The sequence below is a fragment of the Catharus ustulatus genome, chromosome 2 (assembly GCF_009819885.2).
Source record: "Catharus ustulatus isolate bCatUst1 chromosome 2, bCatUst1.pri.v2, whole genome shotgun sequence".
Lineage (NCBI taxonomy): Eukaryota > Metazoa > Chordata > Aves > Passeriformes > Turdidae > Catharus > Catharus ustulatus.
The window spans coordinates 98,163,807-98,184,205 of NC_046222.1; the positions used below are offsets into that span (position 1 = coordinate 98,163,807).

General features: G+C 41.5%; 1 protein-coding gene across 1 annotated transcript in view; it reads left to right on the forward strand.

Annotated features, from left to right (window-relative positions):
• The first annotated feature begins 4,248 nt into the window (after nucleotides 1-4,248).
• The window catches only part of GRTP1 (growth hormone regulated TBC protein 1), a 36,217-nt gene continuing 20,066 nt past the window's right edge, over nucleotides 4,249-20,399 (forward strand). Inside the window, exons 1-4 of the mRNA XM_033052368.2 lie at nucleotides 4,249-4,336; nucleotides 5,914-6,065; nucleotides 11,987-12,145; nucleotides 19,465-19,589. Coding sequence (XP_032908259.1) covers nucleotides 4,299-4,336; nucleotides 5,914-6,065; nucleotides 11,987-12,145; nucleotides 19,465-19,589 — 474 coding nt within the window. The 5' untranslated portion in view covers nucleotides 4,249-4,298. The remainder of the gene's footprint in view (nucleotides 4,337-5,913; nucleotides 6,066-11,986; nucleotides 12,146-19,464; nucleotides 19,590-20,399) is intronic.

The following is a 20,399-nucleotide window of genomic DNA, read 5'->3' on the forward strand; positions in this document are numbered from 1 at the left end:
GCCTTAACCCATATGTAGGTGAGTTTTGACTAAACTTGGCAGGTAGCTGGTTGTAGCAGAAAATAAAGGTGTCTGGATGTGATAGTTACATTCCTTAACCATTAGCTGGATGAGTTGTCTAGTCCTGGAGCACATTATGTCTGTGTTAGAATATAAACAAGCAGTGACATATATATATACATACACACACACATACGTTTACTTCTTACTGGATATTCTGTACTGCCAAATCTACTTAACGTTAACTGTTTTCCCCAAGTACAGAGCAGCAGATTTATTTCAGGTCATGGGAAAGTAGCTCCAGCCAAAGAGTAGAGCTCCAAGGAAGCAGGGTACTCTTGTGTGGTGTGGTTAACTAAGCACAGACACAAAGATGAGTGGCTGTATGGAAAATCACATGAGCTAGGGAAGCCACGTTATGCTGTGGGAATTTCATCCCTTACTTAGAATACTACAGCACACAGTCAGTAGTGAGAATTATCTTTTTATCTCTTCTTCAATGCTGCTGCATTCATATTTTTTAAACAGGAGCTATTAAACCATCTTGTAAACAATTAAGGTTTTTAAAACGTTTAAATTCCTGTCTGGGTCTGAAAAAGCAGAGCTGCTATTTTTGCTGGAAATGGTGTTTCTCACTAGTATTTCTTATGAACAAATTCACCACTGCTGTTTTAAAAATGTTAGGCACACTATATCCATGTACACCATATTCACCCACACCTTATTCTTTTCTCGGTCCTATAGTACTTTTCTTTTCCCTACCAATTTCTATTCTTTGGCCTCCCTGAAGCTGGCAAAAAAGAACCTCAGGAAAAAAAACCCAGACACCTATCTAATATTCAAAGGAATAAATATATTTCTTCCATTCTTGAATGGATAAAGAATCCTTATGATCTCCACAGGCAATCAAATCAATACTTCCAGCATAAACATTATTAAGGAATTTCTCCTGATGCTGCTTCTCCACTTCTGGCCATAAGAGTAACAATGGCTGTGGGGTGGCGTATGAGGCGCTGGACCACATTTCAGCACTGCTGATATATCAAATGTAGCTGACACAGCACATGCCACAGTGTTAGGACGCATAGAGCCACTCCAGAATAATTCCTGATAAGGCTGAGGATGGTTCTGGTATTGTTATTTAGCAACTGCTCTTCAAAAACCAGGAGGGAAGCCTTGCTCACTAAAATGCAGGGTATGAGACAAGCAAAGCTCTGAATGCCTCAGCCTGTGAAACGCTCATCTGCTGTCTTAATCTGCCTTTGCAGGGAACACTTCTAAATGCCTACCCTTAAAGGGAAGTCACTATTTTAAGGGACTCACTATTTTACTCTGGGAGCATAGCGATGAGAATTTCTACCAAACACGTTCATTGCAACATAAAAACTTCAGGGTTAAGGTTCAGATGCGAAAAGGGAGTAGGGAAGAAGTCATATAAAGTATATTTCCTTTTGCACCAGGTGGCAGATAGGAAGGCTGTGAGCTTCACTGATATGAACTAAACCTACCCTTTTGCACTCTGCCACTGTCTGCAGCTCCTTCAGAAGTAAAGGATCAAAAGTAAATAGTATCCTTTTCTGCTGATCACACCACCAAAGCAGTTTTCAGATTCGAGGGTTTATGCATGAGTTTCTTTGAATGCCTTTAAAAGCAACATGATATCATCTGCCCAGAAGAGAGCAGCATTGATATCCTGGGAAGGACAACCAAGACATTCTCCCTTGCCAGACAGCGGGCTGGCTTGTATTATCATACAAAATATGGCGATCCAATTATTGTCCTGAAATTTAGGAATTATTTTTATTAATCATTTAATAACCTAAGCATTCTTAATAGGATCATTTGTGCGTAAGCGGCACAAATCTGAGTCAGTCACACAGTTGTGTTTGTGTTAGAGCAACAGAAACTGTTCATAACATCTGAGGCTTCAGTAAAAAGTACACTGTGCTATAGACAGGGCTACCCTTGATGCACAGCAGATGTACCTTAATTAATCACAGAAACAATCTGCTGTTCGCAGGGAATTTACGATGCATCCATTTTAAAGGGCATACACTCCAAAGGGCCCGATGCTGACAGATGAAGTATAACTCTGGTACCTAACAAGCCTATGGATTTAGAGGAGAAAAGGATATTCTGCTTAACTGAGGCTTCCTTCTTTTCTTCCGTGGGACAGCGTTGCCTCCTACTCGCACCTCTGCCAAGGATTTTGTGTGAGACCGCGTTGCTGGCAGAGCTGTTTGCTGAGCGTGGCTCTGCCCACGCTCGCCAAGGCAGCGCTGGCGGCGAGTCAGGCGCGCTTGTCTCGGCCCCGGCCGGCTCTGCCCGGGCTGCCCTGCGAACCTCCTCCGGTTCTGCCCTGCAATCCCGCTCCGGTTCTGCACTGCGAACCCCCTCCGGTTCTATCCTGCAATCCCCCTCCGGTTCTGCCCTGCGATCCCCCTCCGGTTCTGCCCTGCGATCCCGCTCCGGTTCTGCCCTGCAATCCTCCTCCGGTTCTGCCCTGCAACCTCCCTCAGGTTCTGTCCTGCAATCCCGCTTCGGTTCTGTCCTGTGATCCCTCTCTGGTTCTGCCCTGCAATCCTCCTCCGGTTCTGCCCTGCGATCCCACTCCGGTCCTGCCCTGTGATCCCGCTCCGGTTCTGCCCTGCAATCCCCCTCCGGTTCTGCCCTGCGATCTCCCTCCGGTTCTGCCCTGCGATCTCCCTCCGGTTCTGCCCTGCGATCTCCCTCCGGTTCTGCCCTGCAATCCCCCTCCGGTCCTGCCCTGTGATCCCGCTCCGGTTCTGCCCTGCAATCCCCCTCCGGTTCTGCCGGCCCCGGGCGAGCCCGTGGTGTCCTCAGTAATTCGAGCAGGACCACCCTCCTGCAGCAGCAGCCCTGTGCCCGCTGAAGCACTGAATTCTCTCCCGCCCCCCCGCACAAAAAAAAAAAAAAAAAAAAAAAGGTAATAATTATGTTTTGCTGAACAATCGCAGATTTTCACAGCAGTGCAGTGTCAGTTAAACCAAGTACAAACCTCGTTATTTTCTTCTCCCTGCCATTGGAGGCGAACTACTTTTACATTTCTGTGTGGGTGATGGCCTGTGATCCCGCAGAGGGAAGGTAGCTTTCCTGAAGAGTGTGCTGGAGCAACTGTTGATCTCCCTTGTGAAATCCCATCTGTTGTCTGCAGCAACTCTTACTTGCTGGCTGAACAAGATAATGTTTCCCCAGCAGTAGCTGTAATTTTCCAAGCACTTTACTGGGTGCAAAGTCAGAATTTGATTCAAAAAAAGGACAAGTAGGGATATAATTTTGCTCTCTCCCTTCTGTTCTGCAGTGTTTTATGAATTAAACTGCTGGCAGCCAGGTAGGGCTGAGTCCTTGTGGGCTTCAGGCTTTGTTCAAGACCTCTAAAGATGAAGAACAGCGTGCTAATTTTAGAGGTGGATTCTGGAAATGGGGAAGCCAATTTTTTTGGTATAATTTTCTGTATTACTACTCCACATTTTTTACAATCTGCCACTTATTATTTAAATCATATCTAAATGAATGTTGGTTTACAGTGGAAACTAATCAGCAGAAGCTGAAGTTGGCAATATTTCAGTGTATTGGAAAAAGGTTCTTCACCCACAGGGTGGCTGGGCACTGGAACAGGCTCCCCAGGGAAGTGGTCACAGCACCAAGCCTGACAGAGCTCGAGATGCATTTGGACAATGCTCTCACACACATAGTGTGACTCCTGGGATGTCCTCTGCAGGGTCAAGAGTTGGGCTTTTTATGATCCTTGTGGGTCCATCTTTCAACTCAGAATATTCTGTGATTCTGTGACTATGGCTGTAATGAATAATTTGGGGAAATTAAAAAGAAGACTGTGACGATTTGAGGAAAGAAAAAAATCTCAAAATAACCAAGCAAACTTAAATAGTAACGCAGCCTCTTCTTCTGCTTATGGGGAAATTCCTTGGGTTTGAAGAACTGTACCTGAAACCACTCTCCCCCCGTACTAGCGAGACATTTCCCTCGTGCTAAAACATTTGAATTTTTTTTCCCAAGATGTGACATAAACAAACATAAGCTGGGATCAGCATCAGACCGGCGGCTCGGTCCCGCGGGCGCGGAGCAGCTCTGCCCTGCCCTGCCCCGCTCTGCCCTGCCCTGCCGTGTGCCGTGCCCTGCCCGCTGCCGGCCCGGGCACGGGGCGGGCCCGGCGGCCGCCCCCGCCCCTCGCAGGCGGCGGAGAGTTGAACTGGGGAGCCGGAGCTCGGCGCGGGGCCGCGGCCGCGGCGCTGCTCGGCCTGGGGAGCGCCCGCCCGATGGCGGGGCGAGAGGACGGGCGGGACTGGGCGTACAGGTAGGGCTGCCCACAGGGCCGGGCTGGGCCGAGCCGGGCCGGGGCGCGCAGGGAGGGCGAGCCGTGCCCTCGGAGCCGAGTCCTCGGAGCGGAGCCGAGCCGAGCCGTGCCGTGCCGCTCGGAGCCGAGCCGAGCCATGCCGTGCCCTCAGAGCCGAGCCGAGCCCTCGGAGCCGGCCCTGCCGGGGCTGCGGCCGGGCGAGCCCCCCGGAGCGGCCCGGGCACGGCTGAGGGCAGCGAGCGCGCACCGCAACCTGCCGAGCCCGGGGAAGGCGGCTTCCCGAAACCCTGCCTCCGCACCCCGTGTGTTTTCCCTTCCTACCTCCGGAATGGAGTGGAGCGTGAAATTAATCTCTATTTGCTGGCTGGGCAGTCGCAGTCGTAAATAAGAGCTGTGTGTTGATGGGCGTGTGAGGGGGTTTTGTTGTGGGTGTTTCCATGTTCTGTGTCTTCAGAGAAACCTGTGTCGGGGGTGTCGTTGCTTTTTACACCTGTGGCTTTTGTGTCAGATTTGGGGAGTACATGAATGCTCAGGTGACTTCTAAACAGCCAACAGTGTGATAACAATTTGAGGTCTGAATATTTAATTGTTCCTCATCTGATTCATGCTTTGCTACCTGTGATGCTCCCGTGAGCCAGTTTTCCCAAGGCTGTGTCAGGGCTGCTCCGTGGCCGAATTCCTTCGCCATGAATGGAACAGGCAGAGTTTTAGGAAGTTAAATCCTCAAGTCTGTCTCGAAACCTTGTCTGACTGGACAGATCCCTCTGCCTGTTTGACTTCTGCAAAGCCCATTAATGTCCCGTACTCAGGTGATAATTTGCAGGTATGGAACACCCTGGAAAGTTGCCATAAATCTAATTTAGCAAGGTGAGTTGATACATAAGAATCAGTCATGCAGTTCTGATACTCTGTCATTATTGTGCTCCTGAGATAATGTGCTGTAACACTGAACAATTGTAAAAGATAGTAAAATAAGCATTTTGGTACTACTTAAGAAGAAGGTAGATTGACACAAGGATTTGTCTCTTTCCACATTGTATATTTTTATATAATTTCTGAAATTACCCATTTTAAAAATAACCTTTGTAACTTGTTACACTTGTACTTTCTGTTGACATTTTTCTGCACAGAGCTGTCTGGAAAGAGAATTCAGGCCATACTGGAGGTGTTGTGCTCTACCTCATACTTTTCAACTGTTTGCCTGAGTTGTGGAGAAAAACACCGCCAAGACTTTTTATGTGGCGGACATACCACACTTTTTATGTTCTTAAATTTTGTGTCAGTTTTGCACACAATGGGTTCTTTGCTCCAAAAACCCCTTACTTAAAAAAACAGTGAAATCTGTGAAACTGACTGAACACTGCATGTTTAAATTAATTTACTTAAACAGTTTTGATATGCAAAATGGAGTGTAGCAGTTTGTGTAAAGTAGGCTTTTGCTGGGAGGAGGGAGTCTTGAGCTGCTTTTAGAAATAGCAGCTGGAAGTTATTTAAAGCATACTTGCTTTCTTGCTTTTTTTTTCCTTCAGGTGTATGTATGTAGAAACATTATTATAGGAATTCCTTTTATTTTGTAGGGTTGATCCATATGGGTTTGAAAGGCCAGAAGACTTTGATTATGCATCCTATGAAGCATTCTTTTCCAGATACCTAGTGGTACTCACTAGAAGAGCAATAAAATGGTCCAAGCTCCTAAAGGGGAAAAACAGTATACAGAAGAGTTTGAAAGGTGAGCTTCATGTCTCTTTATAGGTAAAAGTGTGTTATGTTAGGATTCGATAGCTTTGTGGGTTTGAATGTTAAATACTATTTCTGTCTTCAAATGTAGTATAAACAGTAATAATGCATAAGCAAGTATGCTGTTGTCAGAGGGATTTCATTGAGACATTCCAAAGGAGTAATCCCGCTTCAGCAAACAAGTATCTTGTTACATCTGTAACCCAACTATTGTGGCCACTGGCACTCCAAGATGCTGTTTTGCAGCTGTCTTTAAACTCTGTGCTGTCTTTAAAAACACGTGAGATGATGTAGAAGATGCTGTCCTGAATCCCAGGGATCAGGATGTCAGTTGCTTCCTCTTTGAAAGTTCTTTAAGCTGCTGAGATTTTCTAGGTCTCCTTATCCTCCTTTTGTAAAATGACGTGTACCATGCAGCTAAAAAGGTGTGTGCTAAGAACTTGTGACAAATGCCTTAGGGAGTGAAGAAAGTAATGCAGGGGCTAATGCAACATTGGATAAAATGCTGATGGAAGTGTTAATGTCTGCTTCAAAGAGCATAAAAACCTCTAGTAATGTTTGATCTTGCAAGAGATACAGGTAGAAATAAATGGAGAGAGACAGAAGGTGTTAGGGTAAAACTGTGAAACTAAAGGGGTGGAGTTTCCTCCCACTCTCTGGGTAATGTTTTTATATAAGCATGTAAATTTTCCTGTTTGCTCTAAATGGTGCTAATCGGGTTGCTTTCTCTTTGGATGTCTTCTGGAGTTCTGTGAAGTATGTCACAGAAAAATTGAGTAAAACTAAGCAAAAATTAATCAGACATTGAACATAGGTAAAGTATTTAGAGCTGTGCTACAAGGTGCAGCCTTTGGCTGGTGATTCTGATGTTTTGGGGTTGTTTTTTTTACCTTGGCACCAGAAATGGGACGATAACTAGTGAGACATTTTAAATATAACAGTGTACTTCGTGTACAGATGTCTGTTTTAAGGGTGAGAAATTCTAGAAATGAAGGTTTGAGCTATAACTGCTAGATCATTTGCTGCTAACCAGAAAGTATCTACTACTATATTATTTTTTCTTACAAATGTAAAGATGCTTTTGTTTAGGGTGTCAAGTTTGAATCTAGTAAGAATTTTGTGCCATTTTAAATTTGCAAGGATTTTGAGGTTTTGTAGAACGTAGTCTTCTAGTTGAGGAAAAATAATCACAGTTTTGTTTCATACCCTTCTCTTAATGTGTGAGTGGTAACAGTGGCAGCTTTTAGCAATTTCAGTGAGTTCATTTCATTTCTCTTTCTTTGTGTTCCCAGTTCTAGCATTTAGAAACAGAATGTAACTGTGATACTAACAGTGTGAATGCCTTTGTTCTTATTTTGGAGCCAAAACTTTGACCAAATTTTTTAATTTGTCCACCAGGTTTCAGAACCAATGATCATGCTGCCCCACTGGGCACATAATGGCAGCAGCCTTTAATGTGGCTTTGATTGCTTCCAAGAGGCTGCTGTTTGTGAAAGCTGGGATTCTGTAAATCTGCTGAGGGGACACAGGCATGGCTCTGGACTGTCACAGGTCCTGCTGGGCTGGTGCATCATCTTTGACATTTCTGACTTTAACTAAAGATACCTGACTTTCTATGCTATGGAGTCTCACATATACACATGTATTTCCAGGGAGAGTGACAGGAATAAGTAATATTGAGGAAATGTAGTCTGAGTGTAGATTCAGACTTGTTACACAAAGCTTTCTGCATTAGCCTCATCTGATACCTTAGAGGAGGAGAGTGAAAGGTTGACCTGTGCAATGAACTGATTTTTAAACACTTTCTTTCTCATTTCAGTATTAAGACTGAAATCTGTGACACGCACAGGGAATTGTGTAAAGAGGTGTGTACTTTATCCTTCAAGATGATTGTGCAGTGATTTCCTGCAGGCAAATAGCTGCAGCTCTGCTGGTTATTCGTTGAATTTCCCTCCTCCAGGACTTCATTGCTATGAAGCTTTTCTCAGAGCTGCTGGCTCTGCCATAAGCTAGAACTGAGAAGAATATTTGATTTGCCACTTCCCTCCCCAAACACAGTAGCTGTGAACCAATGTTGCGTGTCCTGCTGTGAGTAGGTATGAGAGAGACAGTGTATGTGTGGTGTCTCAGTAGTTCCACACTCATTTGTCTGCACACAGAGAAGCTCATAATTTCTGCCCGGGCAAACAGGGAGAAGTGATGACTTGTGTTAATTTTCCAGTTTGGAAATGTGGCATGTTCACATGCTACTGAATTTGCCTCATATCCAGGGTGGTTTGTATGTATATAATTCTGTGCCACTAAAAAGAAAAATAATTAGACTGTGTTTTAACAGTGGTAATTAAGCAGTGCATTCTGTTGTTTTGCATTGCAGCCTGCTGGTAGGGCCGGTCATGGGAATTTGGCTGACAGTTCCTTTCACTCATTCTCCATTCTCTTTCTTTTTGTCATTTTTCTGGTATTTTGTTTTTCCCCCCCCACACTTGTCTTCACCTTGTTTCCACTGCACATGAGAGTTTATAATCATTGTTTGTCACTTGCCTTCTTTCTGTCTTTCTCTCCCTCTGCTACTACTGAGCCTCCTCCTAATTTTTTTTCTTTGTTTCAATCAGCTCTATCTTTATGAGACCAAAATACAACTCTCTGCTCTGTTTTGTTTACAGGTGGGCAGCAAACTCTCTGACATCATAGCTCAAACTATCCTAATTCTGACCAAAATCCTGCTACACAAAAGAATTTGGCTGTTGTTGTTTTACTAGTCAAAAGTAACCAGAGCAGAAGACACTTTCTGATCTTTGAGAAAATACAGTGAAAGGGAAAAGTAAATGTATTAAACAGTGGTTATAACACGAGCACTTCTGTTCCAGCCTGGGGCATGGTGTAAGGAAAGTCAGTTTGACTGAAACTTTAACATTTACAGCACTTAGGTGCTCTATTTCTTCTGTTATGTATTCATGAAATAAAGCTTTCAGTTCCTTGTATGCTGTTTCCAGCTCTCTTGTAGAGTTTTTCTTCTAGGGTCCAAGTTTATTTCCTCAACATTCAACAATAATTAATTGTTAGTACCTGAAAAAGTAAAAGTGCAGATGCTTCTCAAAATCACACTCTTCTAATATTTTAAAGATGAGAAAATTTTTGGTTTTAAATGTTTGGGGTTTTTTTACTACGTAAACTGAGTCTATGCTGTAGAGTGAAACAATGTTAATGGGGGAAAAAGGCAATGCAACACTTTGAAGCTGAAGTCTCCAAAATTCTCATATTCTACCATCAAACAATGACAGGCTGGTTGAAATTGCTTATTTTTACATCTTGTTACGATAAGTAGTGTACAGTATTACAAAAATGTTATTTTCTGCATATTTTCCTCTTGAAGTTAACTTTGGGTATTTATCATCCCTTTTAGACTGCTACCCTCTCAGGCAGCTGTTTCTTCTTGTAAAAAGGAAACCACATTCATAAAGTGTGACCCTAAACTTGTAAAACTGTCACTAGGTGTCAGAGGCAATTGAATTATTAAGGTGGGGGGGAGGGTTTCCTAAAAATTGATGTTTCATATTTTGTTAATGAACAGAGGCAAAAATTTTACCAAAAGATATTTCTTACCTGTGTATGTTGTAGAATTTAGACCACATACTATGGTTGTCCTGGGAGTGATTCTGTGTGCAGTGCTTGGGGGTGTTTGGCAGTGCTGCTTTTGACATCAAGCCCTTGGTTTGCAACTGGCATTGGATGTGTGGGTGGAGACCCATGCATGATCTGGCTTCATCTGGAAAGCTTCTCAGATGTTACAGTGGAAGGATATTCTGCAGTGTGAACTGTTGTTGTGGGCTTCTTAGTTCACAAGGATAATGTGGAAGAGAGCCTATATATATATTTGCATAAACTTAATTCTCTGTATGGGATATATCTATGTCTTATCTACATATATAAATGATAGCTGTTAAACTGCAGCTGTCCTTCTTTTCAAAACCACTTTACTGCTTCTGAATGCCAGTTTGCAGATTCCAGCATGCGTTATAATGGTGTGAGGGGAAAAAAGCGCCAAGTAAAGGGCTCTTGCATTCCTCAGGGAGTGAGGGAGCTGGGTCAGTAGTCACTTGGGGTCATACAAGCCCCTGGCTATTGCCATGAGACCGATGACACTGAGGAGTAATGAGTGTGTGCTGTGCTGCAGGCTGCTTTCCCCTTGTGCCACTGTCAAAGGCTTGTCCATGCTTCTCTTGAATTTAATGTGTATTGTTGGATATCAGTGTTGGCTATGCTTCCAAAATTTACAGTTGTTCCAGAAAAAAAGACTGTTGGGATTATGTGTTCAAATGTGACAATCCAGTATTTTAGCCAGTAAGTTTGTTTCTAGGCTCACCTGAACATCTCTTGTTAACCTAAATGGTAAAGACTGGTACCTGATAGTCATTCCTGTATTTGCTATGTCAATTTGTAGGACTTCTTGAGCATTAGAGTTCAAAGTCTTGTAAAAAAGATGAAGTGGGAATTATTAAACCACCATGGAAACAAGTGAATTATTTCCAGTCTAAAAGAAGGTTGTAGTTAAGGTAACTTCACAGCTAGAACTGTAGAGTCTGTAATCCATAATATAAATTCTCATTAAAAAGTTAAACAAAAATTGTACCCTGAAGACCAGGCATCTATTACAAATAAATCTCTTTGAAATTCAACACCAGATTTTAGGTGGGTGAAATGCTCATTATATGGGTGTGTTTATGTTGGGTGACATGGGGGAAGCAGCTTTGGGTCCTAAAGGATAGGCAGCTGTAATTAGGTGGAATATATTTGGAGGGTGTCTGGCTGAGTTGTACAACCTTGCTTCACTCTGCTGTTTTTAAGACCTTTAATTTAGGCAGCATTTATTACAGAATTGTGTGATTCAATAAAACCTGGCTAGGTAGTGATACTGTGTGTGGGTGGAATAAAAATTCCCACTCAGATTTGAGTCCCATAAAATTTAGAGAGGAGGAGTTGATGCTTTTATTGATACAACATGATTCATTTAGTACAAAATGTCTGTTTCATTTGTAATTTTCTTCTCCCTGAAAAAAGGAGAAGAATCTCAAACATTCAGCTGTCTTTTTGGGTCATAAAAGGTAACACTGATTTAGGATTATGTACCCATAAGCAGCATTGACTCCTTATTAATAATTTTCATACCATTCCCAGGAGGAAGCTGCTTTCTTTGCCTGATGCTTCTTTCTGTAATCTTGCATCATAGTTATTTACACTGAATCATCTGCTTAAAAAAACTCTGAAGCACACCCTTATGATGAAAATGATGCAGGAGATAAGAGCTACTTTAGATTTGAAAAGGCTTCCACAGCTATTCTAGGAAAAAGTCATCTGCTGCTCACTCACATCTCCAGTTCTTCAGGGGCTCATTTAGACAGAAGGCACATATTTCCTATTCCTCAGTTTCTGCTGTATTTCAGTGGCAGGGGCTAAGCTGAAGTCCTAAAGTTAGGGTAACATGGCCATTGATGTTAGAGCTGAATGGGCAGAGCCATCATGTCAGAGCCCACTGGTGATGTAGGAAAAGTCAAGTCAGTGCTTGTCTGAATGAAAAAGAACAAAGATCAAGGGGAAACTTTGCTACTTGTATCTCCATTCAGAAAGTAGAGGAGGAAAAGATTCAAAATTATAACAAGGGAAGAGAGGAGTCTGAAGATCTGAGGGGGGAGTCTGAGTGACAAGAACTTAGGAGGGAATCTAAAATCTATGCATGTGAGAAGTAAATGCTTATCCTAAAATGGTAGCATAGGAGAGAAAATATCATAATCTCCAGTCAAGAGTTTTCCTATGACTTCTTAACTTCAGGCTGCTAATTTAAGAGAGTAATACAGATGGATTTTTTAAAAATTTATTTAAAAATGAACAAACAAAACCAAACTTCTTGTCTTGCAGTGAAGAGATATATCAGGAAAGGCATCCCCAATGAACACCGTGCATTGGTCTGGATGATTGTGAGTGGGGCCCAAACCAACATGGAACAAAACCCTGGCTATTACCACAGACTACTTGAAGGAGAGAAGAATGCCAAGCTGCTTGAAGCAATCAAAACAGGTTATTCTCTTTATAATGCTGTTTATCTGTATTTGTCCATCCTATGTCCTTAAGTGGTAGAGATCAAGTTATGTCATGGAAAACTTAATATTTCTGGGGTAGTGGTATAAGTGCTGAATTAACACTTAAATTAGATTAGCCATAAGCTCTTTAACATCACAGATCTTTCCAGATTCATCATGTGGTTAAAAGCATTAAGGAATGCTTTTAAGGAAGATTAGAAATTATTTGAGAAGGAATAAACTAGAAAACATTAGTGTCATCTAAGTGATTGAAGAGTTGTAACTTTGAGCCATGACACCTGCCTTTGAGTCTGTTTCTCCTTAATTCTGTCCCATAGGACACTGGAGAAGCAGCAGGGATGGTTGAAGATGTGGTACAGAGGCCCATATGAGGCAGGTGTATGCTAGGATTTCAGGTAGAGTAAGGAGACTGATGAGAAAAAGCTGTTGATAGATTTATATGAATTATAAATGGTGCAAAGAGGGTGAATGAGGAGCAATTGTTATTTGTTTCTTGTGACATAATAACCAAGGACACAGAATGAAATTTGCAATGCTGCAGGTTCAGAAGAGTTGAGGCATTTGTTACTGTGCTGCAGAGGTTAGAAGTATGAAGTGGTTTAAAAAGGAATTTGATAAACTGAGAGGCAGGGGAATCCACTTGATGCATGAAATATTAAACACTAAATGTAAATCCTTGGGAGAAATGTAGGAGGTGAAACACCCCTCCTCTACTAATGCGTTTCCATGTGTGCTTTCTGTGAGCACTGATCAGTGGCCAATACTGATGGCAGGGTATAAGGGCAACCTGACCTTAGGCTGGCCCACTGGGAGGAAAAAGGCAGTAGGTGTGGACAAACAAGTAGGAGTTTGATGTAACTGATACTTGTCCTGAAACTTGCTACAGCAGCACCTTTGTGGTGAAGCTGATACTGGCTGAATAGTCCAATTATAAAGTCAAGAGGTTGGGCTCTGCTCAGGTACAATGCTGAGGTTATTTGGTTAGAAAGGCAGGTTGTCTTTTTCCTCTTACAAAATCCCAGGTACTTAAAGCTTGGGGTTTATGGATTTTTATTTGAGTTGGATAAGCATCCAAACACTTTTGGTTTATGCAGAGTTTCTTCTCTGCCCTTCCCTGCAACAGCAGTACTTTGGGCTTTTGGGACTACACGCCTTAGTAAGGTATTTTGGAGCATACACTTCATGCTCCTATGAATAATGGAGACTAGCCAGAAATCTGCAGGCTTATGTCCTGCTCAGAACTAGAAACAGTAGAGCTCTTACCATGAATAAAGAGGGAACTAGTAAGATGACTTTCTAAAGCCTGCCTTGGTAAGGGCCTGGAGAAGCATCAAACTGCTCAGAAGAGGTAAAATTGCTGCGAGAGAGCTGAAAACAACTTTTTTCCAGTAGTAGACAAAGACATGAAGGGTCAGTAGGTGGCTTTTCACACAGGTTAAAATGAAATAAAAATATTTTTGTGGGGGAGGAAAAATACTGGGAGATGAAGATTTATTTGTGAACTATGGAGGAAAAATGTTTTGGAAGAGCTACTGCATTGACTGGAAAACTGCAGAAGAGAAAATTAACATGGAGCAAGTGAGGGAAAAGATAAATGGCTTTGAAGACTTTATTGGAGGGGAAAAAAATATAATGAAGACCTCAGACACTCCTCCTTCAGAAAGAAAGGACCAATGTGGACATAGGAAGGATGAAAGGAACAAAGTTCTTAAGGTGAATGTAAACGTTGTGGTTAATGTGTTTAATAAACCTGTGCTCCTGTTGACTGTGCACGTTTATATAGTGGGCTTTGGCTGAGGACTTTCAGTGTGAATTGTTGCCTTTCATTTTGTTTCTTCAAGTGTTGTTTTCCCATCACTGCAGTTATTTTTAATAATAAAGCAAGGTAAGATATGGAATCATACTGCTGTTCACTTTCATGTTTGCAGTTTCCAGAATTTTCAGGCAACTGTGCTGTATTTATTCCCACAGCTGTTAAGTTACAAGCCAGCACAGTGCTGGGGTTTACAAACAAGAGAACAGCAATCACACAAGAGAACAGCAATCACACTTTTTTCTCTTTTTCCAGGGGAAGGGCAGGAGGACAGGCCAACCAAAGATTTTATTTCAAATTAAATTTAAAATGTGTAAGAGCCAATGTGTCCTCTTTCTTTCACATGCCCAGGAGGTGCAAACAATTTTCATGTATGTTTGAAACTTGTTTTCATATGAGAAAGTCTTTAATGTGGTATGTTCAGGTTAAAAAGGTCAGGTAGACTGTGCGAAGAAATGGTCTAATCTTTAAAGAAAAATCTGCTTAGTAATACCAACAGAAGTCTTTCAGCTAATTAAATCTGTAATCCGTTCTTTCACCATTTTTGCCCTTTAACTGATTCTGAACTGATGAGCTTTATTGCTACTGTGTTTTATATGGTATTTGCTGTTGGAACATTTTTGGTTTTTTAAGAAAAAGGTAGGAGGAAACAGTCTTCTTACTGTAATAATTAAAAAAAGAGCTTAAAGAATGCAGGTGCCTAAATTTTTATGTCTTAGCTTACGTACACATTTAGAAGGGTGTGCATTCCAACAACACTTTGCTTTTCATGTCCTATCTTAAAACTGATGTTTTAAGATAAAAAGTGGCTGTCATTCTAATGCAAAGGGCACATGCTGGGTGTAAAAAGACTGGAGTGTAAGTCATAACTTCCTTGGAATAAACTCCCCTTAGGCTGGGCTGTTTTGAATTTTAGCTCTTGTATCTTGTCTTTTCTCTCCATTGAAAAAAGCACACTTTTGGACAGAAATGTGTATGTGTCTGCAAGTGCTCAGGCATGTACACGCAGCTAATCTATTTCCACTCTTGCTTTTCATGAGGAGGAATTATAGGTGCTGTTAAACCTACGATTTGATACTTATCAGTCAGTCCCAGAGCCTGAGCTGTGCTGTGTGACAGCTGGCATAAGGATCTGACTCTGCATTGGATGATAGTTACAGGAACTTAATTGAATTTATGATGGGTTCAGGAGAGTAATTCAAACAATGGTCATTGCCGTGTCACTGGAGACAGGGAGTATTTTACTATTGAAGCACTGAGAACTTTGTGGAAGCTTCCCTGAAACTGAGTGGAAGTTGGGAATTTTCAGGTGAGTTTAAAGCATTTAACCATGCAAGAGGAAGGGGTCTTTGGTCTATCAGAACAGCTGAAGGGAGAACTGGAGGAGTAGAGTGTGTAGTGACACTTCCTCAGAATGTTTTTCCAAGTCTTCAGTTATCTGCTGTTTGGAGAGTTGCCAAGACATACACTGCATGTTTGTACCTAATAATGCTGGATGAAAAGAAATTCACAAAATCCTTCTGGTTGCTCCTTTTTCATTGTTGTTTACCTTGCTTATGATTTTGCAGATTTGTGCTGTCTCAATGCTGTTAAGCATCTCCCTTTAAGGAGCTTTTATTCACCTGGCTTTATGCTATGTATAGTAGCCATTTTATATTTGTGGTCTTCCCGGTTGCCATTCTTTTCTGTAATTTCCCTAATTCTGGTATCATCTTCTGGACATGAAGGGGACTGGAATTTATGCACGTGCCTCTCAGATTTATACAGTGGCAATATTGTTCTTTTGCAGGAAATCCTAACCCTGTAGGCTTTCTTGATTGCTGAAAGCTCTTGAACTGTTACTTGGTAGAGTGGGGATTGTAAGGCTCAATTTTTCTGACTTTACCTAATGACAAACTTGCCTTCATTTAAAACAAACCCCCTAAGCCTCCAAAACAATTTATAGTTCCAGATGTTGCAGGGAAAAGCTTGAAGATGACTGCTAAATACCCAATTATAACAAATCTGAAATACCCTTTTAAGTATACTGTTTTTACAAGTTGCAGTTTATGGGCCTAACCTTATTATTCTGGATTTGCAGTGGAGTTTCAGAGTGCTTGATAGTTGAAGTGAATTTTTGCTCTGCCCTCTGGTATGTAAAAAAAAGAAAAAATTACCTGTCTGGAAGCCAGGTGGCAAAGAAATGTCTGTAAGTGTAGTAGGATATGTAGTCACCTAATAATGACCACCTCTGTCTTGGAGTGAGATGCACCTGGATATGAAAGTAAAAGTGCCATGGTTTAGGAAATGTATTCTTCAGTTTAGCACTCCCACTAAAACCACGTGTGGGTTCCTCTCCCTGCTTCCAGTTGGAGGGACAAAAGGCAAAGATCACAGGTTAGAACAATTTACTGGAAACAGCAATGAGACACAAAAATGAACAGTAACAGCAACAATATTAATAACAAAAGGTATATAAAACAATTCACACAGATTGAAAACAAATGATAATAGACAATACCAGGTGGCTCCCTCTGCCACTTTCTCAGCTGGATGGAACCCCTTCTCCCTGGAAGACAGGGACTTTCCCAGGCACCTGGCAATGATGAGATGGTAAAGAACAATGTCCAGGCCTTATAGCCAAACCCCCTCACAATTACTGCAGAAATTAACTCTGTCCTGGCTGGAATCAGGCCAAAAAGGAAGGGTGAGATAGCAAGGCAAAGAAGGTTGTCTTGTAGATGCTTGACTTCTGAAGTAGGAACTAGGAAAAGCATGAGACTGGTTCCAAAAGCATTGGTTTTCTGGACTGCGCTTTCAAATCTCTTTGCTCCAGAAATAGCATCAATGACGGTGGTTCTTGGTACTGAAATAGACATCTGTTTTATAAACTGAGGCTAATGTATTCTGCCTGTTTGTGTTACTGAATGAGGCAGAGATACTGCAGACCTGTGAGAGGGAAGAAGGAAGCTAATGGTCTTCTCATGGTTGCTGCACAGAGATAAATCAGCAGGAAAGCTGGTGGTAGGTTTTGTTTCATAGCAGCATAAAACTGCCAGCTCAGAGAGCTGAAAGATTGTAAAAAAAAAATTGCTATTGGGATTTAATCTGAATTTACTACAAAAGAGTAGCTAGTCTTTTCATTGTGACCTTCTTCCTGGTTCTGTGCTCCCATACCTAGTTTATTTATTAGCAGCAGATCTGTGCATAATGACAAGATAGTCATAATTTTGGGATTTATCTAGCAGTAAGATTATCTAGTAAGATTCTAATGTTTATTTTGCTGCTTGAAAAGAACCCTGATTTTTTTTTCCCCAAAACTGAACCTAGTTTGAAGCTATGTTCCTTTGGACAGTAATGTCTATTAACAGCAAAGCAGATGGAGAGTAAGTCAGAGGGTGGGTTGTGCAGAGCATGGAAGGAAGTGTTTGGATGTGTCCCCTGGAACAGGTGTATTAACGTGGATGTTAGTGGTGAAGCCAAATGAGCAGCTCTTACCTGCTCCTGCCATTTGCCTCAAGTCATCTCTGACCCTCATCCTGTAGCATGGTAAAACATATTGTGTGCCTGTGGAGTGGGCTGAGTTCCCTTACCTTGAGTCAGAGGAGCCTCACAACTGGAGGAGGAGGGAGAGCAAATGGAGCAGAAAGGGCAGGATGGAGAAGGAATGGGACCCTCTGCTGTTGTGCTCACAGTAATAATCTTGCACAAGGAGTCCTGTGAGACCATGCTCTGTATCTTCCATTAAGGGTAAAGCTCTTGTATGTTGTTTTTTTCTCTCCATCCCCTTGCCCTGAACTAAAATATTGTTACTAAATATAGAGGAAAGTTTTAAACCCTTCATAAAAGCAGGGAAGGCTTCCCCCAGTCCTTGGGAAAAAAACATGCTCTGCAATCAGAAAACAAGTTGCAGCTGATTCTCTCAATTGCAGGCTGTGAAATTGCAGATGACTTCAGTTTGACTAGTCCTTGCTTTGTATGTGATGGATTTTTCTTACTCTCCCCTCACCTTTCTCTGCATAGGTGAGGAGAAAAGCTGTGGCTAACATTCAGCATGTACTTTAATAAAAAATAAAATTTGATTATGCAAATACTATGCTGCATAATCTTCCTACCAAGAAGCAGCAAAATAAATGTATTTATCCTGTCGGTTGTTTAGATCCTCTCAAAAATTTTCTTTTCCCCTTTGCTTTTCTTCTCATTCACATGAGAGGTGAAGTGAAATATTTTCCTGCAAATGATTTGTTCACTTTGAAAGAAAGAAATAGCAATTAGTGTGTTAACTTCTTCATGCATGTGACTTCCACTACACTACTCATGATTTTGGGGAGCTTTCTTCCTTTGGTTGCTTGCAGCTGAACTTCGTGTCACAACTGTAACAGACTTCTTCCTTTATGCCAGGAAAGGCTGATAAAAAGTGATAATTCTTAGGACATGAAGATCTGTACAGAGGTGCTGTTACTGAAGTTTGTTTTTAACTTTAACCCAATTTGTTGTTGTTAAATATAACTCAAACAACTACTCATATTTTATTAATAACTCTGGAGTTTTGAAAATCTGCAAGGTTACTTTTAGCTGTTTAAGTTGGAGAGAAAAATTCTGTTTAAAGATTAGATGCACAAGTCTGTGCAAGTGACCTTGGGTTCTCTCTTTATGGAGTGAAGCAAGGCAAAAATTAACTGAGCCTGTTTCTTTCCAACAACTAAGGGCTGTCTTGGGGTGACTAGCTCAAACTTGCATATCTAATTTTTAGACCTTTGTAAGAAGAGATGAGTTCTATTATTAATGTTTGGTCTGAAAGAAATTAATGGTTGGATTTGTCAGCAATTGCATATTCCTTACTTGGTTAAGCATTGTGCTTAAAGCGTATGGGAATGTGCTCTGCTGCTTGGTTATGAGAAGTCACTCCCATTCTTGATGATCTTACACCAGTGATGATACAGCTCTTCTCATGATCACATCGTGGAAAAAGTTAAATTTTAAAAAGTGACTTTTAAGTGGAAGTCAGCAGCTGTGGGAACAGATGTGGGGTTTTTTGGCTGCTACTCTTTGGTAGAAGTTCACCAAATAAGTCAATTGAAAGTTCATCTGATTTATTACAAGAATATGCTGACCTAGAAGCACAGCTCATTTCATGCCACTTGACTTGATATGTTTGGCATGTCTTGTGTCTGTCAGTCTAAATACCAAGTTTGCTTTCATTTAAGCCTTTGCAGTCAGACATGGAGAGAGTCCAATCTGCAGGAGAATTTCATTAGGCCTGCTTGAAATTGAAATTGGTACACTAATAGGATTATTCTTTCTAGGAATAGATTATCCTTGAATGCAAGTGCCCTTTTAGCCAAAATGGAGGTAAAGCTGGTTTTTAAAAATTAATCCACCAAAACAACAGTTCAGTATGAACCACAGTGAAGCTTCAGTTGTACTTCAGAAGACCTGCAAAAGTTTATTTGGAAAGTGACAAGGAGCAGCTCTTAATTTTGGTCTTTTCCCCCTTTGTCTAGACATGAACAGAACATTTCCAGATAATGTAAAATTCCGCAAAACTGCTGATCCGTGTTTGCAGCACACACTCTACAATGTATTGGTCGCATATGGGCATCATAATAAAGCAGTAGGATATTGTCAGGTATGTAACCATTGTTTTGTATTTGCATTTCAACAGTGGTAACTGTTCCTGTCCATTTGAATGTGAGTTTTTAGAAGCACACTCACAAACTGCTTATGAACTGGCCTTGGTGGGATAGGGGCTGGATATGAAAAGCTTCAAGCAAATTCAAATTTCCTTCTAAATTTCTTAGTGGCTTTTCTTGTAACCATTTTGATCAATTTGGTTCCATTTGTTAGCTGCAACTTAAGTATTTTATCACATGTGGTTGTATGAAGAATAGTTGCTTTGGAGAACAAGAGGAAGCGAGCTTCCCTTTCCCTCCTCCTGCCGTCTTTCCCCAAACGGTCCTTGGTATGTACAAGGCATCATGAGATCTCAATTCCCTTTCTTTTCCCTGTCACATTTTTCAAAGTACAGAAAGACCAGCACTAATGTGGTGTCATGTACTTGAGGGCTGGTAGCATTTATTTAGTGCCATCTCCCAATATAGATAACACAAGTAGGAGGAAAATTTCTTTGAAATTCAACCTGATACTGCTTTGATGGCAGCTCAAGAAAGGTTCTGTTGTCACTGTCAAGTACTGTAAAGTTTCCTGTGGGACACAGAGAAGATAAGGTGATTGATGAGAGTCTGACAGTTAAGGAAAAAAAGCATCTGTCTTTAAGGATCTTAAAGAAGCAGGCACTGTCATGAGCAAAATGTGTTTTCAGTTCACTTATTAAGTCCTCTTCTGTCTCCTCTGCTTCCTGAGCAAGAATGTGTGTGCTAACATGTAGCTCATTTTAGTTGAGAAGGTTAGTGTAGTAAATACAACTACTCTAAAGTTG